Source organism: Gasterosteus aculeatus, chromosome 7, assembly GCF_964276395.1.
Source record: "Gasterosteus aculeatus chromosome 7, fGasAcu3.hap1.1, whole genome shotgun sequence".
Taxonomy (NCBI): Eukaryota; Metazoa; Chordata; class Actinopteri; order Perciformes; family Gasterosteidae; genus Gasterosteus; species Gasterosteus aculeatus.
This window is the reverse complement of record NC_135694.1, coordinates 18,484,666-18,512,302: the sequence shown is the minus strand read 5'-3', so window position 1 is coordinate 18,512,302 and position 27,637 is coordinate 18,484,666. Positions and strand designations below refer to the sequence as shown.

At 43.6% G+C, this 27,637-nt stretch overlaps 4 protein-coding genes across 17 annotated transcripts in view; 2 read left to right on the top strand and 2 right to left on the bottom strand.

The window, feature by feature from the left end:
- Window positions 1-8,009, bottom strand: part of ncor1 (nuclear receptor corepressor 1) — a 47,048-nt gene extending 39,039 nt beyond the window's left edge. For 3 of the 7 annotated variants that reach the window (XM_078106194.1, XM_078106198.1, XM_078106199.1), the window contains exons 1-6: window positions 7,862-7,996; window positions 4,702-4,920; window positions 2,795-2,889; window positions 2,410-2,617; window positions 1,928-2,110; window positions 820-933 (exon numbers count right to left, since the gene is read on the bottom strand). In XM_078106194.1, the coding sequence (XP_077962320.1) occupies window positions 820-933; window positions 1,928-2,110; window positions 2,410-2,617; window positions 2,795-2,889; window positions 4,702-4,848 (747 nt within the window). In that variant the 5' untranslated portion in view covers window positions 4,849-4,920; window positions 7,862-7,996. Of the gene's footprint in view, window positions 1-819; window positions 934-1,927; window positions 2,111-2,409; window positions 2,618-2,794; window positions 2,890-4,701; window positions 4,921-7,356; window positions 7,514-7,861 lie in introns of those variants that run through there. The other 4 variants (XM_040180103.2, XM_040180106.2, XM_078106196.1 and 1 more) reach the window with 3 other exon arrangements.
- On the top strand, window positions 7,637-17,636 carry pigl (phosphatidylinositol glycan anchor biosynthesis, class L). 5 transcript variants are annotated; one of them, XM_078106206.1, is made up of 9 exons: window positions 7,874-8,009; window positions 8,662-8,848; window positions 9,377-9,476; window positions 13,794-13,884; window positions 14,999-15,066; window positions 15,918-15,953; window positions 16,430-16,545; window positions 16,805-16,938; window positions 17,220-17,636. In XM_078106206.1, exons 1-9 carry the CDS (start codon window positions 7,893-7,895, stop codon window positions 17,346-17,348), a joined length of 978 nt encoding a protein of 325 aa, XP_077962332.1. In that variant the 5' UTR covers window positions 7,874-7,892; the 3' UTR covers window positions 17,349-17,636. The 5 variants fall into 5 exon arrangements, with proteins under 5 accessions (XP_040036060.1, XP_077962332.1, XP_040036061.1 ...); XM_078106207.1 differs by lacking the exon at window positions 7,874-8,009 and adding an exon at window positions 8,200-8,574; XM_040180126.2 differs by lacking the exon at window positions 16,430-16,545 and having other exon boundaries at window positions 7,637-8,009; window positions 15,918-15,949.
- cenpv (centromere protein V) lies at window positions 17,487-21,099 on the bottom strand. 4 transcript variants are annotated; one of them, XM_078106209.1, is made up of 6 exons: window positions 20,885-21,090; window positions 18,601-18,720; window positions 18,427-18,519; window positions 18,234-18,303; window positions 18,043-18,157; window positions 17,487-17,789 (listed from the first exon to the last, which is right to left on the bottom strand). In XM_078106209.1, exons 3-6 carry the CDS (start codon window positions 18,516-18,518, stop codon window positions 17,644-17,646), a joined length of 423 nt encoding a protein of 140 aa, XP_077962335.1. In that variant the 5' UTR covers window position 18,519; window positions 18,601-18,720; window positions 20,885-21,090; the 3' UTR covers window positions 17,487-17,643. The 4 variants fall into 4 exon arrangements, with proteins under 4 accessions (XP_077962335.1, XP_040036064.1, XP_040036065.1 ...); XM_040180130.2 differs by lacking the exon at window positions 20,885-21,090 and adding an exon at window positions 20,260-20,524; XM_040180131.2 differs by lacking the exon at window positions 20,885-21,090 and adding an exon at window positions 18,798-19,005.
- Window positions 20,546-27,167, top strand: LOC120821518 (polyubiquitin-C). Its single transcript, XM_040180134.2, is given in 3 exon segments — window positions 20,546-20,682; window positions 21,191-23,942; window positions 26,409-27,167. Coding segments are annotated over 2 exon segments (3,438 nt in total). The 5' UTR covers window positions 20,546-20,682; window positions 21,191-21,199; the 3' UTR covers window positions 27,104-27,167.
- The last annotated feature ends 470 nt before the right edge of the window (window positions 27,168-27,637 follow it).

The following is a 27,637-nucleotide window of genomic DNA, read 5'->3' as shown; positions in this document are numbered from 1 at the left end:
GCCCCCTATTGTTCAGCTAGAATATAGATAAGCAGGATGGCCTGTCCTTGCTCGACTTCTAGTAATAAGTGATGACATATCCTTTATTCAGTTTTGGATTCGACCCCCCCCCCCCAAAAAAATATCGAAGAAAAACATCATTAATGCATAAATTACAATAGAGTCTGACATATTGAATATTAGCTATTATATTTAAAGCATTGCTATGCCACACGCTCCATTCCCGGTGAGGATACTCAGAGGGGGATGGGCCTTGAGCAACCATTCAAAGAATGATCAAGTGCGTACTTTTATTGAAGCACTTGGAACCACTAGAGAAGTCCTATTCATTCTGGCAACTGGGACCACCTACATTTTAAACCAGCAGCAAGAGGAAAAGTTCTGTTTGCATTAGCAGTAACTTCACTTTCAGTTGTATCTGGGCAGTAACATAACAGGAATACGTGATAGCTTGAGCAGGCACATGAGGAAACTACAACCCCAAAGAACAAAGATCCAGTAAGAAATACGAAGTCGACTCAGACAGTTTAGCGAAATATGGTTTGAGGGGGGAGACTAACTCTTTTGCCGTAGTCGCCATGGTTATTCCCTGCTGTGCTGAGCTCGGGCAGCTTTGCACAATTTTAGAAAGTAAAACCTGGCTTGTGAAAAAAAGAATGGAAAAAAAAAAACTGTAGCTTCTTTCTTTGAGCCTTCAGGATGCACAGAAAAAAAGAAAGAAAACAAAAACATATCTGCAATTGTTTAGGACACAATACAAAATGGCCCGGAGAAGAAATAGTCGACGGCATGTCTTTGAGTTCCCAGCGGATTACTAACCCTGTTCTCATCGTAGATGATCTGGACGATGCTGCGATGCTTGTGCTCCACTGGGGGAGGGGTCACTGGCTTCTCTGGCTCTACTGGCTTTGCTGCTTCCTCCTCCAGTTGTTGCTAAGAAACAACGGCAACACAAAACATTTTGACCAATAGCCCAAAACACCAAACACACAGGCAAATATGGGGAGCCTCATTTTCTTCCTATTCACGAAGGAAGAAATGGTGGATAAAAGGGATGCAGCAACACGGTGTTGAGCTCAGCGCTGATCTATGGCATGATTACTCTGCACGGGTTTCTTCGAGGATAGAAATGTGTAAACAGAATTAAAGATTTCAACTGGTGAGTTTTTAATAGATCAATGTTTACAGGTTAAAGGTAACATAAACCGGGTCATAGAGACAAGATTAGGAGCAACTGCAATACCTCAAATAAACAAACAAATCCATGATAGTCTTAAGAAAAAAACAAGACGTCCTCTCTCTCCGAGCAAAGCTTCGAGGCGGAATTCCCCAAAAAGATATCTGGAGAAGAACGGTACAAAATAATTAAAAAAATAATCCTGCCTGGTCTTTCAGAGCACCTTATTGGGCCAAGACATACCGTCAGATGATGGTAACAAGCTTGTTAAGCCATAGATCCAAAGGTATCTTATGAATTGCTTTCAAGGACTGTTAATGTGCCGATTAAAACCAAACTAAAACAAGTGGGCTTTGTGTGAACGTCCGCAAGCAGGCAATTTGTCATGACTGCCACTAGGTTACAAGTGTTAGAGCAGCAATGTAGAGTAAATGTCTGATAAGCGCGCTCAGGCGGACAGTTTAAACACAGTTGCTTCGTGTCAGCACGTACGTTTGAGAGTAGAATTGAGGCCTGAAGGAACGGCATGTAGCACTGATTTTGTTTAACAATATTTTTATTCAAATGGATTAAAGTGAGACCGTCGCTGGATAAACCATGAGTCACACCTGACCTCAATCTCACGGGTTACTGCTTGATTATAATTGCAAATAATTACTTTACAGACATTTTTAATGTGTATTTTATTTATTCACTTATTTGTGCTTAGTGACACAATGCCACACTGGATTAGGTGTGTAGTTAACCAACCTGCTTTTTCTTTAGCTTGAAAATCTGCTGTTCCACCTTCGCAATCTCTCTGTCCACACGGTCCATGCTTTGGATCAGCTCCTCTTTGGATAGTTTGGAAGGAGACGCATCCTGATCATCGCCCATGTGTAGAGGATGTCCTCCTGAGGACCGGGACTCCTCTTTGACAGAGAACGGAGACTCCTGGCCAAAAAAAAAAAAGAAAAAAAGAAAGAAAAAAAAGGTTCGTTGAGCTTACAAAACAAAAACAGTTCAAAATCTGTAGACAACTGAATGATTACATCTCGAATTTCAGGAAAGTCAGAAGTTCTTTTTCATTATGGGGAGAGGGATGAGAGAGTTCACTACAATCACGCGTGCTGTAAACCCTGTTGTTTTAATATCCTTTAACTAGAACTAAAGAAATTACACAAGTACTGTCTCTGTCAGGACAAAAATGAATAAGTTACTTCTTGGGTTGCAAAAGTAAGCGGAAAACGCACCTTTTTGACTTCATCAGCGGTTCTCAGACCGTCCTGTACCGAGTGGGTCATGGGCAGCACTGCACCCCCAGCGGTGGGAGGCGCTCGGCTGATGTGGCCCTCAACAACAGTGTCCATGCGAGGACGTTTAGCATCCAAGGAGTCATGTTCCGATTGGGCCGACATGGAGTGAAACTGCTGTTCGTAACCATGGCGCCTCTCTGGAGGCCTGAGAAACAGAAGTAAACAAGGAAGTTTACAGAAGATACACCTGGTTGTCTGGATGTACGATTCCCAAACTGCAAAAACAAATGTGGGGAGATCCATTGCATACGCGAGGAAGAGCAGGAGCAGGAACCACTCTCCAGTGCAAACCAACATAAGAGTATTTTAGGAGAAGCCTTACCTTTCAGTTCCAGGGTGGAATTCAGACAGTAAAGAGGGTCTCCTCCGACCCTGTGCATCTTGCATGTGAGTCCGATAGTCAGGGACGGTGAAATCCTGAAGGTATTAGGAGCATACCAAGACAAAATGTATAATTCAATCTGATCAAGGTCAAATTAGTGTGAAAGAGGAGGGGGGAGGGGTCAAGAAACACACAGGTCGGCAGTAGAAAACACACACACGCGTTGCTGCAAGTTTTTGCAAGTTAAAACTACAACAATGCACTTCATAGCTGAGGTAACCACATCACGCTTCTAGAGAGACAAAGTCCTGTCCAAACTGAGCAACTCATCCATCTTATGCAACAGATACGCTTCAGTTTGAATCAATACAGCGGTCTACACTGGCTGCTTTATGCACACTACAAAAATTCTTTCTTACAACTTGCACAACACAGATTGTGTATTCTTCTGCGAGCGCTGATAAAAGCTGTTTGAGGGGCATCCTGGCGGCCTGGGGCTACGAGCCACTCAACATTTAATTGCAACGTCCCAAGTTCAAGTTTGGCTGGGGACCTTTATTGCACACCACCGCCACCCCACTCATTTCCTGCAAGCACTCTGCCTTTTATAAGATTGAGTACAGCAAAGTTCCTAAGTGAACTCTACGGGCGTTTCTACCAGTAAATGACGCTCTGACACACAATGTCATGATGAGGTCTATTAGTTGAAGATTTTTTTTAAATGAACGCTGGTTATCCCCATTGGTTAAAAAAAGGGAGGTTTGCTTATTTGTTACCAGTCCCAGAAGAGATGCCCGGTGTTACTTAAGAAAAAATAAATGCTGGAAAGAGGAAAGAAAAAAAAAAAAAGCCGTAAACTGCAAACAACAACTGGCCAGGAAGGGGGCGGGACTTCGGCCCTATTTAAAACTTCTAATCAGTCAGAACACAATGGAATTGCCAGTAGCACAGCTGTGGTTTGATTTGGCAAACTGAATTTTATTCTGTCGATGTCAAGATACTTGATTAGGCACCCCTTGAAAAAGTGCAATTTTGGGGGGGGGGGTATTTTTCCACCCACACACTGACATGAATATGTCGCAAACACGTCCGTGTCGCTCGTAGCAGCAGGGCAGGGAGCAGCAGAGTGACTGAAGTTGTAAACCTTGGGAAAACACTGCTTCCTAATACACCAACGCTGCAACCAAAAAAAGCTTTGGATAAAGACGCCACAAGCGCCATCAGCCCTGCTGGACCAAACAAACCTGAACAAGCCTTTACAGGGAACCTTTCACAACTAATTTTGTCCCAGATTTAATTAAACAGTCCTAATGCCTTAAAACGTACTATAGACAGTTTTCTGTCAAATTAATCTTCTAAGGATGTCATCCAAAATGGCTCAGAAACATTATCCGATATTCACAATGATTTAAAAAAAACTTTTGATTATGATCGACCTGAATACCACAAATATTTGGTCAGTACTGAGACAATATGTTTCACCAAACTTTTTTTTGTTGAAAAAGTTGTAAACACCGCAAAATTGTTCTATAAAAAATGTACGGTCTTTCATCCAATTTAATTAGTCTTATTCAAGTTCAAATACTAATAAAAAACATCAATAAAAATACAAATCCTAATAATCATCCACAGCAGGTAATTATATAAAAAATCAGCAAACGTCTCACTAGCAGCCAGTCAACGCTATGGAAATACAGTCTCTGCTGCGTAAGTGGAACCAGACGGCACCTCCGACTGTGTGCAGCTGCAAATCAGCTGTGAGAAGGTGAGCGGACTGTAAGTATGAGGCCAACACACTAAGGCCAATAGGTGGGCCGGAGTCCAAATACTGTTATTATAAAATCTGACAGAATCGGGCTCCAATCCTGCGTCAGGATGAGCCGACGAAAACAATGAGAACGCATTACCTTGAATTCACCCCCGACCCAGTGGGAAAGTTGTACCTGTTGGTGGCGCGAGCCGGAGAACGTGTACTGGACCGAATGCTGCGGGTAGCGTCCCTGCTCGCTGCTGAAGCTCCCCTGGCTGGGGGGGTAGCCCGAGCTGCTGGACATCCTGACTCAGTGCAAGCGGGCTGCTTCTTCTTCAGAAACCTTAGCTAGACCATGTTTGGAGACACATACCACCTGCACAAAGACACAGAAAATGTAACTTTTGTAAGCCACATTTTAGATATCAAGACGAAGAAGCAGTGTGGAAAAAGTTTATTAAGCATCCATTATGCTAACAAGTTAGCATGTACTACCACAGGGAGCTCCACAAATCGTACTTAGGTTTAAACACTGACGGTATTATTTGACAAAGAAAATCAGAGATGTCCAGCATCACTTTTCTCCAATATTTCTGTTTCTGTGGAGGTGAGTAGAGGCGTGAAGGAACTGTCCTGTGGAGATCACCTCGTATTGCCACTGTGCTTAAGTTAGAATCATATCTAAAACATCCCACTCTTAGCTCTTTCTTTACCTGCAGTGCGGCAATCTAAATAAAAGGCTATTAAACCAAAAGTGACAGGATGATAAATAAAAAATGGATTTCTGGAAAACCCCAAAACAGCATCTCTCTGGGTGGAAAAAACAGTGTCCTGTTTATTGGAAATGGATATTGGAAATGACTTGATTTGAGGGTTGAATTTGTTATCTGCATTGATTGTCTTTTTTATCTTTGTAGTGGTCTTAAATATCATAATATGGTGTCTCAGTCCATCAAACATTCAGATGTCTTTTTTATCTTTGTAGTGGTCTTAAATATCATAATATGGTGTCTCAGTCCATCAAACATTCAGATCTACTTCACAGTTGTATGAACCCAATTATGTTAGGCGTGGTTGAAAAGAACAGTTCTCGGTTTGAACAGCTTGGTTTAGTAAAAACGTTGCCAGTAGGATTTTGCGGATGTATTGAAATTACTTGTGTTACTTGTGTTGTGTATGTTAATAGAACACAATTTTTGCACACAAAAAAAAACAAAAAACTACTTTGTAGTAGTTTTACCTTTGTACGGTAAAATGGTATGTATGTCCTTCTGCACATGAAACATGCTAACAAATTATTTGGGACCGGGTTAAATTGTAAATTCTGATCACAGAAACTACATCAATCTCTTAGATAATTAAAACAGGACTTTTGTAAGGGTAGGGTTTTGTAAGAGCCATTTCTCAGCTACACATACTATCATTAGAAAATTCCTTAAATTTTAATGAACTTCAGCCATGCAACCGGGGTAAACAGGAAAAACCTTACAAGTCATACCAACCCATCACACGAACAGAGATCACGGTTTCAGCTTTCCACTCAAGTTTCCATTAGGCGTCTGAATAACATCCCATGGTAATCGGATTATAATTTCATTCAAGATTGACAAATAGATTTTACAGCTACATTTAAGCAGATTGATGTTAGGAAATTATTTAGTACATTTTAGCTGCTTAAAGTCCTGTTGGCTATTCTTCACTGTACTTTTCAAATGAACAAACACTAAACGTTTTGCTAGGTTTTCCCTTTATGGACACCAATCACACAGACGACACGTTTATGAGTCACTGGATTTTTTTGTCACGGGGATCAAACATATCAATCTGTGTTCTGCTGGCTCAAGCGTTTTTATTCTAGGCATGCACGGTTTACAGCATGGCCACAATGCCCAGACATCACGATGCTGACTTCAGGGATGGAAAAGCACCAACCGTTGCCTCCACAACCAGAGTGGGAAGCTGTTATTTTATTTCAATCCGCAGGCCACATCGTTTGGTTAGTCCCATAATTTGAGATCCTCTTTTTTTTTTACAATATCCAGAGTTATACTTAAAATATCTCAGTGACTAGCAAAAAAACAGTGGATGACTGCGTTTTATTTGCTGAACCATGAATCAGAGCCTTTACCCTTTTTAGAATAACAACTCCGCATCATACATTTGAAAAGCATGAATGCAGTACAGCAAGAGCTGTTACGCCATGATTGTGTACACAAACATTAAACAGTTCGGGGATCTGGTTTTTCAGTGTGTATGAAGTTTCATTTTCAGCAGCACCTTTCGGTTTTGAGCCAAACTAAGAGAGAGCAAATCCTCTAAATGCTGAATTGTCCTCATTTGAGAGGCAGACATGAATGACCAACATGTGAGGAGAAACAGAAATGACTAAAAAGAGCACTTTGCATCACTACAGCGGCCTCAAAAAACCACAACTACTAACCACAATTTACTTCTACATCATTTTGGGGGTGTTTGTTCAATGTGATACACCGAAAAGATAATTAACCAATCAACCTTTCATTGACAAAATTAAACCAAATTCACATGGATCTGTAATAACTTGTAAAGAAATCCACGAAAGGACTCAATTAGTGGACCTTTAATTAGCACACGGTGTGCAGTCTCTCTTCGTCTCCCATCTTTTTAAATGAAGCATGAATTTCTTGGAATATAAAATGTTATGTTGTGACTCTAGCACATTGGTGTTTTCCTACAGTTGCCAATTACATTTCGTGTGTTCGTTTGGTTGCATTTATAGAAGAACATTTTGAAAGTCGACGCATGCAGTTTCAAGCACAATAAAAAGACTCACGCGAGTTAGCTTTTCGTTTCACGGTGAAGTTCGCAGAGGAGATCATTTAGAAATCATTTCCGATGGTCTGTGCTGATTTCCATGCAAACCCAGCAGCCGTGGCAAACTACCTGGCCTCATACACGGCCTAGCAGTGACAAATACTGCTTTTGTGTGTTGTTATTATTCTCCTCCTTTATGCCACACTGTCATACAAACGCAATTGGATTGGTAGCTTATCTTGGGGGATGGGTCTATTTCCACAACAGAGCCCGACCGGAAATGCACCGAAAACCCGAACACTAACCAACATTGGCTTAAATGGTAGCGCTTCTTTAACGTTGCAGAGTAGAAAGACAGCGTCTACGGTGTTGTTGTTGTCGCTAGCTAGCTAGCCTGTATTTCACCTTTGAATTCTCAACCACGTCGCCATCTTGCAAGGCAAATTTCAATCGCAGAACGGGGCGCTTACATTTCGTGCCAATTAGACATGTTGCTTTGCTTCTTACGGGCAGTGTGCACTCACCTCATTAAGGAAGTATACCGATAAGAGATCAATGTTTCCCGGGCAGGTGTATGTGTCAATTGTTGATTGTAAATCCGCGGGTTCTGAGCTGTGGACGACTGGGCAGACTGAAGGCTGCGCCGCATTTGTCGGTCGATGTCCTGGAAGGGTAAAATACATAGTCCTGAATCCAAGCCGTTCTAGTTGTCATCAACGCATATTTATGTACAATGAATCTATAACTTTTAGTTTATGCTAGTTAGTGGACTGTTGTGTCAAAATCTTCCGAAATATAAGGCATTCTCGTTTGTTTAGTTTATACACCTGGAAGGATAAAACAGTGTAACGGCTAAATGGTTCCTTCCAACACGATAACGTTCCCTGAGTTTGTTATTTTAATTTTTTGAAAATATGAATTTCGTTTGAGACAACTTTGCACGTTCTATTTATTCAAATATGCAATACAAATTAATCACATTAATGAATTCGTTCTGTGTAGACGCAAAAAAATAGTGAATAGTATTCAGAAAGCGACAGTGACTTCAACTCAGAAATACTCTACCGGGTGCCTAAAAGTTGGCAGCTATTGCTAGGATGAACTTAATCGTAATACTTTTTTTGATGCCATATCTAAATACGGGATAACATAACGTATATCAGACGAACTGTGTTTGTATTTCTTCACTTGGAACCACTGCCCTGTTTGTCCTTTGTCTTTACACGGACGGTTTACGGTAACGTTCAAAATAATGATTGTTTACGTCGTTGTCGCCATAGTTTTATCCTATCTGATTTGGATAAAATGCATTTACTGTCGACAGCGTCCAACGTTGGTGAAGTCGTTGAAACGTGCTATTAACGTTTTAACAAGCAGAGAAATAAACGGCGACGACATCAGCGCTCTGCTCGTAACTGCGCACCCGGATGATGAATGTATGTTCTTCGCGCCAACGATCATACGACTGGTTGAATTAAAAGCCAACGTTCATTTGCTGTGTTTATCTGAAGGTAAGGTGATAGCACATTATTGTTTTCAGACGTGTTTCATACATGTTTTCCTTAATTGGGGAAACTGTTTGCAAAACCATGCAGGTCTTATCGACTTAGAAGGAAATCGAAAGAAGAGCTCACATACATTGAGAGTCACAATCTGTACATTTCCATCAGTCTCAGGTTTAAGGATGATTGAAATGATGACCAATAGAAGGGTAAAGCAGCACACTTAGTGCGTAACATAGTTACCCAAGCAACTAAGCTTGCTTTTATAAGAAATGCCTAAAATAATGTTAAACAACAAGGGTTATTGGGTGAAGCTATAGGCAATGTAATGTTATGATAAATTATGAGCTAAATAGAAGCACGGATACATATGAGTAGATGTAATTACATCTGCACAGCATCGTATTTTAGCAATCAAGCATATGTCATTTTAAAGCCATTGGAAATGTTTCACCCAGACATCATTTAGAATTGCATTTAGATGCTCTTGTCATTACGGTGTAGCCATAGCCTAACTTGTCTTCCAAATATGTACAGGAAACTACTACAATCAAGGAGCACAGCGCAGACAAGAACTTCTCAACAGCTGTGCCGTGTTGGGGATACCAGACTGCAGAATCACCATAGTGGACCATAAGTAAGCCGTCGTCTGCACGAAATACAAACAAATTACATTTCCATTGTGTGCCTTTAAAGTTGTAAACCTGCTCACGCCTCCCCCCTTCCTGAGGTCAAGTCTCAGCATGTCTGCCTATTAGAACCCATCCTGTTAGAACCCACCTTTCCATCTCTTTACAGTATATATCTGGTTGTATCCACCTATAAAGAGCGTAGTCTAACATTTCTTTGAAATTATCTGGTTTAATTTGCCATTCAGTGATAAAAAATGACTTCTCCTTACTGGAACTATGACACTGTTTTGTAGTGTCGGTGATCTCTACACAGGGGCAATTGGGTGCATTTGGATGACTGGGGCGGATTAATATTATTATTTTCGAATCAATTGCCTGTTACATTTTCTTCTTCACCACTGAATGAAATGATTTAGTGCTTCTCTCATTCATTCATCCATAACTACTGAGCCAGGTAGTTAAGACTTCTCTTGTGTACCTGTGCCGGGCAAAATTCTGTTCAAAAATGAAACCATACTTTTAAAAATGATTTTCCCAAAAACTTGTAATGCTATAAATGCTGTACAGAAACGGCTATCAACGTATGTATATATCTATATATATGTATATGTCATATCCACACGTATGTAATTTCACAATCAAAGCAGTGAGCAGAACCAGGGGCAAGAACTTTGAACAGTATTGTTGGCCAAATTCCCTCGGGAACTTGCTCCTCTTGCTGTTGATGCAGCTGTAGGACTTTCAGCCTCCTGGCTCTGGCTCCCGGCACGGTCTAGTTACAGAAATTTTAGTGTTAGAAGGTGATGTTGAAAAGGGGAATCAAGCCTGCTGCTTCTCTTGAAAATGTTTTGAGTTTCTAAGACCGCAGGCTGACTAAATGTGAGTCTCTTATACATGTTGGCTCACCAAGAGGGCTGTATGAACTCTGGCACTAACCGTGAACTCACAGTAATAATTTGGCAGCCTGCACAGGTTGTCTGCCCTCGAGAACATTGTTAGTCGTGTGTTTGCAAACACACACAGACTTTACGCTGTTATCATCTTGTGCACACAGAATTTAGCTGAACTTTGATCTTGGTGCGGTCTGCACCTGCTGAACGGGAGTGTAGCCCATTTTCCCCTTTCTGTGTATTCTGTTGTTTGCCCAAAACACACAAACCTAATCAGCACTTCTGAGTGCCCCACTCACACAACCGAGCTCCGTTCCTCGCTCTCTTGTCATTGCTGTCCTCGTCTGTTCCACTCCTCCACTCCTACGCCTTCTACTCCTTCTACTTCTGTTCATGTCTGCTGAAGCCAACTGCGGGATACATTTTGGGAATGCTCTGAGCACTGCTAATGTTGGTCATTTCAATTTTTCCTCCTTGTGCGCCTTTACATGGGTCTTCACCTTCTCTGCCCAAGTATGTGCAGATGCACACCCGATGTGTTGACTTTCTCACTGGTCTTCTTATTGTGCACAGCAAAAGTGCATGCAAAACAAACAGTTTTGTCAATGATCTGATGCATGATGTATGTGTACAATGATTTCATATTATTCCAAGCTGTCTGCAGTTGGCGGTAACCTATCAGGATGTGCAGCAATTACCAGCAAAGACAGTGTGTAGACTGACATTGTCTTAATGGGAGATGTGAAATCAAGCTATTATATTTTGTACTGCATGAGAAAGAAGCAAAATAAGGCAGTCAATGCCAGAATAGATTCATGTCAATATGCTTTTTATTGTAGTTTTAGCTGTGGCTGCTATACCATCATGTCATTTCTCAGGGTAGTGTGACAGAACCGCCGTACTTTTTGTTTTCTTAACTTAACAACCAGTCGAGAAGGAAGTGTGGATTGCGCTTAATGACGACACATCTGGACGGGACTCACAACCGCAGCCCGGAATGAACCGGAGTAATGCGTGAATCGTATGAATTCCACCTCTGAAACGGGATTTTCCCTTGCTCACTGAATAGGACAGCTGTGTGGACAGTATGTGGGGCCCCAGTGCATGTTGGGGCCTTTGTGATCAAGCTCACTCTGAGCACGCTCTGCTGCCTCTTTACTTGCACTGGCTTGGCCTCTGTCTGCTCCCTGGACTCGAGTCTAGCTGCTCACTGCACAAATCTACATTTGTCTGTTTGAACTGACGCAACTTTCTAGCTTCCCCCATCTCATTTCTTTTGAACCGTAATCTGACTTCTTTCACGACAACGCACTTTTGAGATAATATTTCAAAACACTTGTTGCAGGGACACTAGATTGTATCCCTGCACTAGGGTTTAGATTAGATAGATTGATTGATCAGTGGTAAAAATAGCCCTAGCCTATTTCTAAGCATGCGGCAGGGCTCTCTAACCAACCCCCCCCCCTCACTGTCCTCTGGCTGTGCTTTTATCCTCAATACATTTGTCACTCGCTGGCCACGACATAGTCATCTGTTGGTTAAATGCACTTATTGTAAGTCGCTTTGGATAAAAGCGTCAGCTAAATGACATGTAATGTAATGTTGCCTTTCCCGTGTACTGAGTCTTGTGGCCGATAACTGATGCATTACCAAAAGCATTAGCTCCACAGTTGACTGTTGTTATTCTCCATGATTGTTTATATGAATTTTATCAATATAAAAATGAACAAAACTACAACCACGGATCTCTGGATCATTGTGAAACCGCATGCGTGTCTTTTGGTGTAATAACTATGGTTGTAACTGCCTTATTACAGTGTGCCGTTGTGGGCGTGCTGACGGTTTGTATTGGCATCTCAGCCTTCCAGGCAGGACATATAATCTGAGTTTGTGGACAGAAGTCTGGCACTTTCTCTGGCTTGTGGTCCATGTGACCAGACTAAACAAGCCTTCTGTAACACACACACACTCACTCTCTCTCTCTCTCCCTCTCTGAAACCCCTAACTGGGCCAAAGTTCAAAATTGCATACAGACGCCTGTAAGCAATTAAACATCCACATGCAACGCTACAGAAGGGGGAGTTTGGGGGTTACTTTAGGACATTTGGCACTGTTGCCATGGTGAAGTTAACACATCCTGCTTGATAATGGTCAGCTGTCTTGTGCCTTTTTCCGTTTTACTTTTTTTCCCTTCCCCCTGTGTCTGTGCTTAGCCGCGGCTGTTGAACTCTAAGGCAAAATGTCTCCAAAAAAACATGAATAAATACAACAGCAAGGAACAAAGCCTGTAAAAACTTAATATTCATGGACTTTTGCCAAATTCTCCCCAAATCCTGTTCTCAGTTTTGTTAGGACAATTAACGTGTTTGATTAATTCAAGCAGCATTAAACATTATGTGAGATTCCCTGTGTCATCCTTCTCTAAAACACACACACACACACACACACACACACATCCTGGTGTGACAGCAGTCCATTCAGTCTATGAAAGACCGTTTTAAACTATCTCTGAACCCCCAACCCACCCCTCCTCCCTGTGACCTCCGCCCCTCACGCCAAAGCCTGACCCTCACGTCACCGGCGGCCCGATAGATGTGCAGCTTAATCCATCACTTCCCTCTACCAGTTTGACTGTCCTGAATCATTGTTAACAACGAAGGGGAGGGGAACAACTTTTCATGCCCCCCACCACACACACACACACACACTCTATTTTTATGTATACACATATAAATATAACACGTATGCAGGCAGTGTCATGTGCTACCCTGATTGTACAGAAACACCTCTCGTCTCGTTATTGTCAAACCGAGACCCCCTCAAAGTTCAGTGTTGTTGAGTAGTCAGAACAAACTGGATTGAAAACTGGCCTCCACTTCAACCCCAGGACTCCTTGTGTTGGCTCAACTCGTATGTGAGTTTCGTCATGTTTAAAAGCACTTTTTCGTGGCTGCTTTGTCTGCAAGGGGAACATTGAACTATCGAACAAAGCGATGCCTTTCGGTCTTAAAACAGCAGGGAAAATAAGCAGTTTGTACTAAAAAAAGAGAGTCATGCATGTTTAGTTGGCCAATAGCTTGAGCTGGCCATGTGGGATGTTCCGTTTGTACGTTCTGTTTTGTCTCCGGGCTGTAGTTTCAGCTGAAGACGATGCTACGGGCCGTCCGACCCTTTAACGCCCTCGTGCTTCCCAGCACTCCCTTGTGTTTGCATTCTACTGGCGGCCTTTTTAGCAGTTAAATCTGCTCTGCAGAAATGTGTTTATGACAGCTCGGCTTGAGAAACGCCTTGCATGCTTGTGTTGTGTACAGTTAACTTTCAGTTGCAGTGAGGTTACAATGCAAACATAATGCCCTCTTGTTTCTCAGTGAAACACTGAATACTTGGTAGATAATACTAGATAACCAGTCTCTTTGTTTTTTGCCTCTTCAGAAAACTTCCAGATGATCCCAAAGCAGAATGGAGCGTCTCACTGGTCTCCTCTGTAATTGTGCACCACATGAGAGCTCACTCCTTCAACATGGTATGCCAGCTGCGCACTGTATTTGCTTTTCTCTCATTTAACACATTGTTTCATGCCAATCAGTAAACAAAATCCAAGTATTTGCACCACAGCTCTCCCAGTTTATGCAGTTTCACTGCAGTCTGCACAATAATCCTGCCCGTGTTTTTATTTTGGTGGAACTGAGAGCGTATTTTCAACCTCCCTTCAGGGGACATGTCCTCTGCTGCAGCGGAAAGTTTGTTTTTATCTCCTGTGTTTACACACAGCGTCTTATCTGCCCCGGTGCAGTTCCGCAATATTTGCCGACGAGGAGGAGGTTCATTTAGATTCAAAGAATTTTCCTCCACTCATTTTCGACAACGGCACAAGCATAGCCAAATGCGAAGAAAAGCTTTGGGCGAAGCAAAGAAGAAAGAAAAAATGGCAACCCTCAGTTCTTTAGGGAAGATCATTTCACACAGCCGGGTGCCTCTATGCTGCAGTCTTTGTTATCAGAGATGACAAACAAACACACAGTCTCCTCCCTTCCTGTTAGGCTGACCAGCAAAAAAAAGCCTCTCGCCAAAAAGTAAGCTACAGAAAAATGTCTTAAAAAACAAATCCAGCATTATAAAGAAAAAAATTCAGCACAAATTCAGCACAGAAGCACACGGAGATAAACATGTGGATGTACAACACTCTTACTGCTTTTAAACAGAATAACTGGTTTCCTTTTCCTGACCCAGTACCATTCCTTTTCTTTTTCTATGTATAAGCCAGCCAGTATGAGGAGAGAGTTCATTTGTTATAATGTGCGGTTAGGAGCTGAAACGTATGCTTGATTGCAACGGCATAGTTATGTTAGAATACGCCTGAGCAGAACAAATGCCAATTCCTCAGTCAAGCCCTCCTTTTTTTCACTTTGACCTGATTTTTTTCCACTGGCTTCCTCTGGCGTGCAAACATGCACACAGGATATTAAAAAAAAGACTTTTAAATATCGGTTGTCATCTGCCAAGCAGCTCCACATTCAGGCCCCGTAAACCATTCCACTAACCCAAGAAAACTGGTCTGCCCCCATCTATTTAAATTCCCGTTTAGATAACCAGCTTCTGGCTTTTCACCCACACAGTTTGCTATTTTGTTGTTTCAGGTGCTGACCTTCGATGAGAGCGGCGTGAGCAGCCATGCCAATCACACGGCCATCCATAAAGCTCTCCGGTACTGACTCAACTGGCTTTGGCATCAGGAAAAATGCTTCCTCAGGGACATTATGTGGCTAACACATGCACACTAAAAAACAGCCCACTTCACATCTGTAAAATAAAGTATCAAGGAAAACATTTGTACTATGATCTACATCCATCTTTCCAAATGTTTCTTCACACACACCATTTATGTTTTTTAGAAGCCGCCTGTTACATAGCTTTAATCCAAACAGAGTCCCCAGAGGATCTTGGCTTTGCTCCCAGAGGGCAGCAGTAAATCCCGCCCCGGAAGTGGCGAAGCGGGTGCGCAGATCTGGTTTGGGGAGGCCAGCCAAGCAAGTTGCATCGGGCCGCTGGTTTTGCAGCGTGACGTGTACGTCGCCGTCCCTGTGTTGCCTCTTGATTGCACTGCCGTGTTAGTCACGGGGTTTTCCCTCCCTGAGCCCGCACCGCCCTCCGTCCATCCGTGGGCCTCATCTATTGAAAAGATATGAGCGCTCGAAATCACAGCTCATGATTCCCATCAGGCGCGTTCGTTTTGCCGACCTCAACGGCTTGTTGTGGGGTTTTCTTTCGTCTAGGACTATTAGTTTGGAGACTTGACTCCAACCGAGATTTGCACGGTTTACTGCGTGGCCTTTTCCTGGGCTTTTACAGTCATTGACTTCTCACCCAATTTGTTTTATAATCAGCGTAACCAGATCTCTAATCTCCGTTACATATTGGCCACCAGAAACATTACACTGAGGTCAATTCTTTTGTAGAGGTCGCCAACAAAGGAGACCCTGTAAGATGTAGCACCTCCTCAACGTTTGCCTCCTTGATATTTTCTGCTGGTAACAATGTTATTTTTTCCATTTACAGCCATCTCGCTTTCTCCGGACAAGTCCCCAATGGTAGGTGTGTCATGACGAAAAACCTTTGAGAGCCTCATGTTTGTGATCAACGAGTCACAAGTTGGATTTTACTGACTCTTAGAAAAGTAATCTGTAAAAGTAGTTAAGTAGTAAATTCTGGTAAAAAAGTGTTTTCCAGAATATGCCTGGAAATTGAAGCATTGAGCTGAACAGATCACTCCCATGGGGAGCGCCACACCTCCTTTAGAGAACACTGGAAAGTTGTTTTTTGTTAATGTACGGCGCCCTCTACTGTTCAAAAGGGTTACATCAGTGTTGGGTCTCTGAACGTTTTGGTCTGCTGGTGGCAGCATAAGGCCGGTTAGATATTTCACCTCAAAAAACATAATGATTTCAGACTGATGTTAAAATCAGTGCATCTGACTTCTGACACGTTTCCTCTTGAGGCAAAATCTATGCAAATTGTATGCTTTCCATTTTCAACAAATGCCAAAGTCCTCTCTGGGTACATGAAGGTAGACGTTGGACAGAGAGAGAGAAGACAACAGGCTACAGAAGACTCGGGTTATGGACCGCACCCGCATTAAAGTTTGAGATGACAGCACGAAAAGAAACAGGCACAGCAGGCCGGAGCGGTTAGTCATACATAAGATGTCAATGTATGCACCGTGCTATCGAATAGAGATATCGTCATCTCGGGGCCTTCGGCCACAGCAAACACGCACCAGCCCACGTGTCCTCGTATTACATCATATATATATGTGTATATATATAAATATAAATATAAATATGTAACTGACAGGACTTCTCCTCACGAGATCCAACAGAATGAGAGGACGGCCCGCTGCTGTAGTCGACCTACAACACATTAACTGGGTCTCTTATCTGCCGCAGACTGCTGTTTGCTCTCCCTGGTGACCGTTGGCCCCCTCAGGAAGTACATCTCCTTCCTGGAGCTTCCCTTCAGCTGGCTGCAGCCCGCATGCCTGCGCTGCATTATAGGCTCACAGGGCTACAGGCGAGCCAAAGTAAGCCTCCAAAAGACGCTTTGTTGGCGTGAAGAGGTCGACGGCCAGGTTTTTTTTAGTAGATTTAAACGTGATTTAAGCAGTATGTGTGCTGAAGAATTGTATAAATCTGAGATGCTTTGCTGCAGTTGAGGGTCCCATCAAGCTAATGTTTTTACATCAAAGATATAAATAAATTAATACTAAGCAGCAGATTGATTTTCACCACGATTGGCTGTTATTTTAGGATGTAAGCAATAACTATTTAAATAACTTTGGACAACACCTCTTTCCTTTTTCAGGACGCCATGTTCTGTCACCGGTCTCAACTCCTGTGGTTCCGTTACCTCTACATCACCTTCTCTCGCTACATGTTCGTCAACACGTTCCAAACTATTCCACAAGGACCAAAGAACCTGAAGATGTATTGAGTTTTCACCACGTTACTGCAGGTGTTCTGCTCCTTGATTACTGTGCAAGGAGTACAAGTAGCCTGAATATCTTTTGTGAAGCACTTTCCGTAAACCAACGCTGACCCAAATCAATCAATCAAAAAAAATGATTTTGCGTTTATTGCTACAGAAACGTCTTTAATGTCTTTACACTGTATAGAAACAACTCCAGGGCTTGAATGAGTTAAGGCTTTTTTTTTACAATATGTTAAAAATACTCTAAAGCATTTCTGTTGATTCATAAAAAAGGATTGATTCTCCCATCAAGTTGGTGTTATTTTGTTTTGCTCTCCGCCGGGTTTTGGGACATGTCTCTGATGCTCTGATGGGCCGCCATGCTTTCCTCCCATTTCTCACCACAAAAGTTCTCCACTGTGACGCTGCGCACAGTACCGGGATCCAGACAGTGCGGCGCAACCCCTGAGAAGAAAAAGCAGGAAACAAAGCTCCATTATTTACATGAGAGAGAAAAAACTTTGCCTCCAGTACATTTCACTCACAGCTTATGGCTCAAAAATATTGGGTTCCCATCACAGAACTGTGGTGTCTCTTACAACATTTTCATGATGAAAATAACAGTGCCACAAATCTAGTAGAATGGGGCGGTTAGTTTGGAGTAAACACGCCCAGTGTACAACACATGAGAACGGTGTGACTGTGTTTGCGATCATACCGTAACCATCGGGGTTGGAGCGTGGAGTGTAGAAGCTTTGAACTCCACAGGTTTTACAGAAGGTGTGCTTGGCAATGCGAGTGTTAAATGTGTATGTGGTCAGATTGTCAGACCCCTTTGAAGATAAGGAAAATACTAATTATTCACTTAAATATTCACTTGGATCGAAGGTTTGCGCTTGAGTTTACCACCTGTAAGAGTGTGAAGAGATTCTTTGGAACGATGAAATGGTTGTTTTGTTTCTTCGTGCAAATGCTGCAGCTGGAGAAAGATACATGATACAAGTCTGTACTACCAATTAATCCTATTTATAATGATACGTGTCTTGTTTTTGTCGCTACACGCGTATTGGTGACTTAATGTCCTTAAATGTAATATCCGTACTTGCACTGGAAAACATGGAGGTCCGGTGAACTCGTGACTTCAAATCTAACAGCCCCACAGTGGCAGCCGCCCGTGTGCTTCACAAGATCCATCCTGTGGGTACAAAGAAAACAACAAACCATCACAAGGAATGAATAGGTACTGATTTGAGTATTCTGGGATTTTAGAACTTACTTCAGCCGTTGTGAACAAGGATCAGGCGTCTGTTGTTATGAAACTGGTGACGCGTTTCTTGTGAAACCTGTTGACGTGGAACTGAATGTCCCGATGCCCAAAACGGCTCCAATGACCCTGCTGATAAACCAGTTGACCACTGATAAGGGCCTCATTTACATTTCAAAAAAAGTTAATTTAATTTAAAAGGTTCCCACCTTTTAAATTGAATTAAATTTGTTAGCCCCGAGCCACTTGACACTTATTTCATGCGATACTAGAGTCGGCGTCCACAGTAATCAGCTAGGATTATGCCCTGCTTTAAAGATTGCTTTAACTAGAACACTCTGGGGCATTCCATAAAAACTCAAAGTCACGGGTCGGAGCAAAGTACAGAACACTTGCACAAACACATTCCCCAGAGGTGGAACTAGTTGACCCAGACGCCCAGTTTTGTGTTGGAAAGTAGTTGCGTAGGGCATCACGGGTTGGGTGTCATATGACAAGGTTGCTGTCGGGTTGGGGCAAAAGAATGCTGTGACCCAAATACATACGTTAGGACTCTCCCAGCTGCATCATATCCATGATCCCATTAGACTACAAACCCCCATATGAGTTTTGTTCCCTTTCTTTTGTAATAGAAGCTGAAAGCACTGGTTAGAATATGAGCATTTATGCACGGGTCCTCTGTTGGTTGCTTTAACCAACTTATCTTTGCTGCCAAGTATGTTTAACAAGGAACTTCCTGACACCAAAAACATATCACATATCTGGGCGTCGACCCCATACCTGGCATTCAAACGCAATGCTTATGAGTAAGAGATCAAGCCCTTGCCAGTTAGTTTTACAATACACTTAATCTCTTGCCATTATACCGTGTGAATGAATACTTAACGACAAAAATAACCAAAGACTAAAAAAGGGTTGAAAGGGGTGTGAAAACTTCCATTACATCCCTATGAACTAGTTACTCAGCTTGAGGCACAAAAACAACAATGTCCCCATAAGGCTAAAAACATGATGTAGAGAGAAACCTTAGACCACATTTACACAATGGGCTTGTGGATGCTTTCTTTACACCTGTCATGCAGTTCTCTCAAAGGACTGGTGACGTCATTCTTTCTGTACAGTATGTACATTCTGATAAGCAGGAAATGGTCACACCCGCCTCCACTACTGTCACTCAACTGCTGCCATCAACATGTTTTCAGACGGATGAATGTGGACACGTAGTCACACCTAATTGCCTAATTGCCTCGTACTGAGAGAACACTTGTGGTTGTCGAAAAAATAAAGCGCCAGTAATCCAGAATGTCTCCTTTACTAAGAGGACTTTTGTACCACGGAACTCAAGGTTGTTATCTCTTTATCGCAGAGACTTAACAGCAGCTGGCAGCACGTTCACCACGCATGTTTCCATCAACAGGATTCCTGTTTGCACACGTCCCTCTGTCGTGTCACATGAATGCAGTGAGATGAGTTCCTAATAAACCGCGATACGTGTGATATAATGTTTTTCAGAAAGAGGGACGATGGGAAAAGCCAAAGTATGTGTATGGCTACGGTACCATTACCCCCTTCCGCATCTATTTACGCTTAGGTCTTGAAAAAAATTCCCGAATTATCTGTTCTATAACGCCACAGTCATAAATGTCACTTTAGTCATCAACCCTTACTTACTGTATCACAGCAACCAATCGTTGTTCAAACAAACAAGACTGCAAACCAATCAGAGGCTCGGGGATAGTTTCTGTTGCTATGGTCGTTCTAGCAAATTCTAAAACCTGAATGTACGCTTGCGATATATTACTCCGCCACCAAGATATGTCACAATATCGTTTTCGCTCACACTATTTTTTGCTAAGTATTTACTTTTATGAGTAATCGTAATCGATTGTTTGAAACCAATATGCTGTCACCATAAAATAAAATGTTTTGGAACAGTAGGAACTACTTTCAAATGCGGACGGATATCAACACATGACGTATGCAGACCCGGTGTATAAGTACACTGCCGCAGTCCATTGCTCAACATTTCTCCTACACTGCAGTACGAGATCAGACGCTAGCATTGAACAACAAATCTAACTGCGTTACTATTAAGTAAGTACCCTTATTAGTTTTATTTTTACAGTATACCGGTTTGTTCAATATATATTGCCGTTGTTTGGTTACCAGTGCTTTACTAATGTAACCTCTAGCTACAGCTTCGTAAAAGATCATTGAAGAGACGTTGACAATAGATAAGTCCGACCTCAAGTTTACGTAACATTTACGCTACAATACTTTTTTAATCATTGTTTACCGGTTTCGACGTACGTAGTTCGTCGATTTCGTGATAAAGGAGCGTTCGGTACAGCAATGACTCAACATATCCAGGAGCCTCCATTAACTGGTAACGTTAGCTGAACAAAGGGGAGGTCCGTATGATCTCAAAATGGCGCTGGGACCGCGACTGCGGCGTATGATTCAGAGCGTCGCGTAGTCATTTTTTCTTTATACCGTATGTTCGCATGGTAGTTTCATCGAAGAGTCTTATAATTTATATTAATTCATTTTATACGTTTGACGGTTTGTTTTTTGCCAAATCCTGACTTTTTTTTTTCCAAAGGTAGAAAATATGCAGATCTTTGTGAAAACCCTCACTGGCAAGACCATCACGCTGGAGGTCGAGCCCAGCGACACCATCGAGAACGTGAAGGCCAAGATCCAGGATAAGGAAGGCATCCCCCCAGATCAGCAGAGGCTGATCTTTGCCGGCAAGCAGCTGGAAGATGGCCGCACCCTCTCCGACTACAACATCCAGAAGGAATCCACCCTCCATCTTGTGCTGCGTCTGAGGGGAGGCATGCAGATCTTTGTGAAGACCCTCACTGGCAAGACCATCACGCTGGAGGTCGAGCCCAGCGACACCATCGAGAACGTGAAGGCCAAGATCCAGGATAAGGAAGGCATCCCCCCAGATCAGCAGAGGCTGATCTTTGCCGGCAAGCAGCTGGAAGATGGCCGCACCCTCTCCGACTACAACATCCAGAAGGAGTCCACCCTCCATCTTGTGCTGCGCCTGAGGGGAGGCATGCAGATCTTTGTGAAGACCCTCACTGGCAAGACCATCACGCTGGAGGTCGAGCCCAGCGACACCATCGAGAACGTGAAGGCCAAGATCCAGGATAAGGAAGGCATCCCCCCAGATCAGCAGAGGCTGATCTTTGCCGGCAAGCAGCTGGAAGATGGCCGCACCCTCTCCGACTACAACATCCAGAAGGAATCCACCCTCCATCTTGTGCTGCGTCTGAGGGGAGGCATGCAGATCTTCGTGAAGACCCTCACTGGCAAGACCATCACGCTGGAGGTCGAGCCCAGCGACACCATCGAGAACGTGAAGGCCAAGATCCAGGATAAGGAAGGCATCCCCCCAGATCAGCAGAGGCTGATCTTTGCCGGCAAGCAGCTGGAAGATGGCCGCACCCTCTCCGACTACAACATCCAGAAGGAATCCACCCTCCATCTTGTGCTGCGTCTGAGGGGAGGCATGCAGATCTTCGTGAAGACCCTCACTGGCAAGACCATCACGCTGGAGGTCGAGCCCAGCGACACCATCGAGAACGTGAAGGCCAAGATCCAGGATAAGGAAGGCATCCCCCCAGATCAGCAGAGGCTGATCTTTGCCGGCAAGCAGCTGGAAGATGGCCGCACCCTCTCCGACTACAACATCCAGAAGGAATCCACCCTCCATCTTGTGCTGCGTCTGAGGGGAGGCATGCAGATCTTTGTGAAGACCCTCACTGGCAAGACCATCACGCTGGAGGTCGAGCCCAGCGACACCATCGAGAACGTGAAGGCCAAGATCCAGGATAAGGAAGGCATCCCCCCAGATCAGCAGAGGCTGATCTTTGCCGGCAAGCAGCTGGAAGATGGCCGCACCCTCTCCGACTACAACATCCAGAAGGAATCCACCCTCCATCTTGTGCTGCGTCTGAGGGGAGGCATGCAGATCTTTGTGAAGACCCTCACTGGCAAGACCATCACGCTGGAGGTCGAGCCCAGCGACACCATCGAGAACGTGAAGGCCAAGATCCAGGATAAGGAAGGCATCCCCCCAGATCAGCAGAGGCTGATCTTTGCCGGCAAGCAGCTGGAAGATGGCCGCACCCTCTCCGACTACAACATCCAGAAGGAGTCCACCCTCCATCTTGTGCTGCGCCTGAGGGGAGGCATGCAGATCTTTGTGAAGACCCTCACTGGCAAGACCATCACGCTGGAGGTCGAGCCCAGCGACACCATCGAGAACGTGAAGGCCAAGATCCAGGATAAGGAAGGCATCCCCCCAGATCAGCAGAGGCTGATCTTTGCCGGCAAGCAGCTGGAAGATGGCCGCACCCTCTCCGACTACAACATCCAGAAGGAATCCACCCTCCATCTTGTGCTGCGTCTGAGGGGAGGCATGCAGATCTTTGTGAAGACCCTCACTGGCAAGACCATCACGCTGGAGGTCGAGCCCAGCGACACCATCGAGAACGTGAAGGCCAAGATCCAGGATAAGGAAGGCATCCCCCCAGATCAGCAGAGGCTGATCTTTGCCGGCAAGCAGCTGGAAGATGGCCGCACCCTCTCCGACTACAACATCCAGAAGGAGTCCACCCTCCATCTTGTGCTGCGCCTGAGGGGAGGCATGCAGATCTTTGTGAAGACCCTCACTGGCAAGACCATCACGCTGGAGGTCGAGCCCAGCGACACCATCGAGAACGTGAAGGCCAAGATCCAGGATAAGGAAGGCATCCCCCCAGATCAGCAGAGGCTGATCTTTGCCGGCAAGCAGCTGGAAGATGGCCGCACCCTCTCCGACTACAACATCCAGAAGGAATCCACCCTCCATCTTGTGCTGCGTCTGAGGGGAGGCATGCAGATCTTTGTGAAGACCCTCACTGGCAAGACCATCACGCTGGAGGTCGAGCCCAGCGACACCATCGAGAACGTGAAGGCCAAGATCCAGGATAAGGAAGGCATCCCCCCAGATCAGCAGAGGCTGATCTTTGCCGGCAAGCAGCTGGAAGATGGCCGCACCCTCTCCGACTACAACATCCAGAAGGAATCCACCCTCCATCTTGTGCTGCGTCTGAGGGGAGGCATGCAGATCTTTGTGAAGACCCTCACTGGCAAGACCATCACGCTGGAGGTCGAGCCCAGCGACACCATCGAGAACGTGAAGGCCAAGATCCAGGATAAGGAAGGCATCCCCCCAGATCAGCAGAGGCTGATCTTTGCCGGCAAGCAGCTGGAAGATGGCCGCACCCTCTCCGACTACAACATCCAGAAGGAGTCCACCCTCCATCTTGTGCTGCGCCTGAGGGGAGGGCAGTAAAGTGATTCAATGTTCTTAATTCTCCAACATTAATGTGCTATGTATGACATGCCGTATTATAAAGTTGTTACACAAGACTAAGATGTTCACAGTTACATGACAAAGTTTAGCCACATTTAATAAACTCTTAAACTGAATCTCCTGCCTTGTTCGTCCATGTTTCATATAGTGTAATATCAGGTTTTTTCTATTGGTCAAACGCCTTAATCTAAATCTTTGAGACGTTTCAAGTAAATCTCAGGTTTACAACATGGCAATAATAAAGCTAACCAACCGTTTGGATTTTTCATGATTAATTATGCAACTACGAAGTGCTCCATGAGTGGTAATCGAGTAACTTTTTTTGTAAAATACACACAAATTGTTAAACAAGGTCATTCAAAAGATCAACAAATATAGGATGGGACTTGAATACATTTAGTCTACTTTATGATTGTTTTCAAATGAGAGCAGAACTTATTCTAGTATTGAGTGCATGTAGTTGTGACTAACTGAAAAATGAGCAATTAATCTGTTTACAGTCTGAGGTTCAGAAACTTGCAGAAAAATTTGACAGCTACCCAGCATGAATCATGAACTTCCATGAATCCTGCTTTTAATTTTTCTTCATAGTGCCCCATGAAAAATAGTTTTGTGAAGCAATGTATAGAAAGGAAAATCTAACCCACATTTACATGATTAACAAATGCTCACGTGGTCACAAAATTAGTTTTTAATCTGACAAAGCATTTCTTTGTAACTAATAACCTGCGACTATAGAAAGATTCTCTGCAGAGCTGGCATATGTTGATGTGTATCTAGATATCTACTCTACTTGGTTCATAAGGGAATTAATGACGGGTTAATTTAAACTAAAATAATGCTCCTTGCTTAGTAAATAAAGTCAAATAGCTCTTGCAGAGGGTCCGTTGATCTGGAGGAGAGCTGGTGAATCACACAATACTTGGAAAGGTACTTTTCTGTTCCTGAGGCTGTAGCGCCATCTACCGGGTGCAGGTTAGCATGATAAAATGTGCACCATATTCATAGCAGATTTCAGTACAAATATCTAGATTGTCTAATGTCGTGGGTGTTCGCAGGCAGAAAGAAGCCCGTGGGGCGCGGTTGGGTGTGGACATGAATAGGACACAAACTAAAAACAAGTTAATGGTTGGTGAAACATCAAGACGTTAACATTAATCAGTAGCAGACAAATGCATACATTACACCCTAACACGTCAATTAGGTATGTGTGCAATTACTTTTGTGAATTTACAGTAGAATAAAAAAAGTTCAAAATAATTGAACCCCTGGAGAAAGCAGCCTACAGTCTCCAGTGGAGAAAGTAGTGTGGGTTTTGGATAATAAGAGGATTATTTTCTGCTATTCACCATCTAATCCCAAACCAGACTGGCTCAACACTGTTGGCTTCTTATATATATATATATATTACATATATCAACATATTAGGCCTGGGGCAATATATCTCATATTGTCTAAGCCTAAACTTTTGATTATTGACAGTCCTATAGTTGGTAAAACAGGCATAAACCAAACCGTATCCTAGAAATCGGAACTATTTTGGAGGGCGGATGAATATTGCCGGATGGCGCGTCTCCCGTATAAATACTCCTGTTCCCTTGGTAACAGGCAGAGGGAGATTCTACGAGCCACAGCAGCACAAGATACCGAAGCACATTGTAAGTATAATAGTCCGTATAAATACGTCAACATTTTAGGACAACTGCTTTACCATCCGTTTACAGATGCCTTAAACCAGTTGCTTTTCTTTTAGTAGCTAACGTCGGTTAACTGCTTTGTAAACAACGTTGAAGATAGGCCGCAACATCGATGGCGCGTCATATGCGAAAGAGTAACAGTTGGCGAATGTTAATTTCGATAACCGTCAAAACGATTAAGACGCCAACATTACCGTATTCCACAAGTTGAACAACAACGCGACACCGTTGCAAAGGTTACTCAACGTTACTAACAATGGTTGAACATTTCTAGTTGGGTCTTCCGTCAGATGGTGACGTTAGCTGAACAAAAAAACGGCAAACAATAGCTAACGTTACCTTATTGTAAAATGGCGCTGGTGCTCGAATCAACGACCTCCGACCAGTGAGTTCGTGTTCTGCAGTGGGACAGCTCCGTTTTATAAATCATGGTAAAATATACTGATAAGTAACGAGTTCTCGAAAATGGCGGCTGTATGCAAAAAAAACCTGTGTTAAATGTACTACGCGATTCGACACGTAATGTACTTATGACAGGAAGAGGCCCTCAACGAAATGGCCTCATAATAAACGCTAGACGTAAGATGTTCTCTTTAGAATGAGATCGCCATCATTTAGTCCTGATGTAAGCTGGTCAAATTAATTTGATACCCAATATAGCTTTAGAGTATACCAATGTTAGTTGGTTATAGTCCATTTTAATGTAGTTTTATTGGTAACATTGAACCTTTTTTGATCTTTAACAGGAGAAAACATGCAGATCTTTGTGAAAACCCTCACTGGCAAGACCATCACCCTTGAGGTCGAGCCCAGCGACACCATCGAGAACGTGAAGGCCAAGATCCAGGATAAGGAAGGTATCCCCCCAGATCAGCAGAGGCTGATCTTTGCCGGCAAGCAGCTGGAAGATGGCCGCACCCTCTCCGACTACAACATCCAGAAGGAGTCCACCCTCCATCTTGTGCTGCGCCTGAGGGGAGGCATGCAGATCTTTGTGAAGACCCTCACTGGCAAGACCATCACGCTGGAGGTCGAGCCCAGCGACACCATCGAGAACGTGAAGGCCAAGATCCAGGATAAGGAAGGCATCCCCCCAGATCAGCAGAGGCTGATCTTTGCCGGCAAGCAGCTGGAAGATGGCCGCACCCTCTCCGACTACAACATCCAGAAGGAATCCACCCTCCATCTTGTGCTGCGTCTGAGGGGAGGCATGCAGATCTTCGTGAAGACCCTCACTGGCAAGACCATCACGCTGGAGGTCGAGCCCAGCGACACCATCGAGAACGTGAAGGCCAAGATCCAGGATAAGGAAGGCATCCCCCCAGATCAGCAGAGGCTGATCTTTGCCGGCAAGCAGCTGGAAGATGGCCGCACCCTCTCCGACTACAACATCCAGAAGGAGTCCACCCTCCATCTTGTGCTGCGTCTGAGGGGTGGTCAATAAATGGTTTCATCTTTTATCTTGCTTTACATGACAACCTAATCGAATAAAAGGTGATATTAAATTAGTTTTGTTTTTGTCTCTAATGTGACCAATGGAAGTGTCAGTGTTTACAAAATGTCCTCACTGTAAATCTCAACACGGTTGTACATTTAGGATCTATTAATCCTATCCTCATGGAATAATTTGAACATCACGATGCCATCTTTGGCAAGTTGGTGTTAGTAAATCATATTAGGGGATTCTCAGTTTTACTGGAATTACAAATACATTGATAATGCATACATATGGTTTATAATGTACTTTTAAAATCATTCCAAGATAGCTGCACAATGCTTTTTCTATTTCCATCACAATATGCAGGCAATTGATAAAGGCTGTGTGTGCTTCACATTTTTTTGGGATCTGGGAATTTACAGAACTGAAGAAAGATGTAAAAATACTGTAACTTTTCTACTCTCCGCACATACCTCAATTGATATAGCAATTAAGTCCCTAACAGGAATTCAATCTTACTGCATATGTTGGTGACTACTG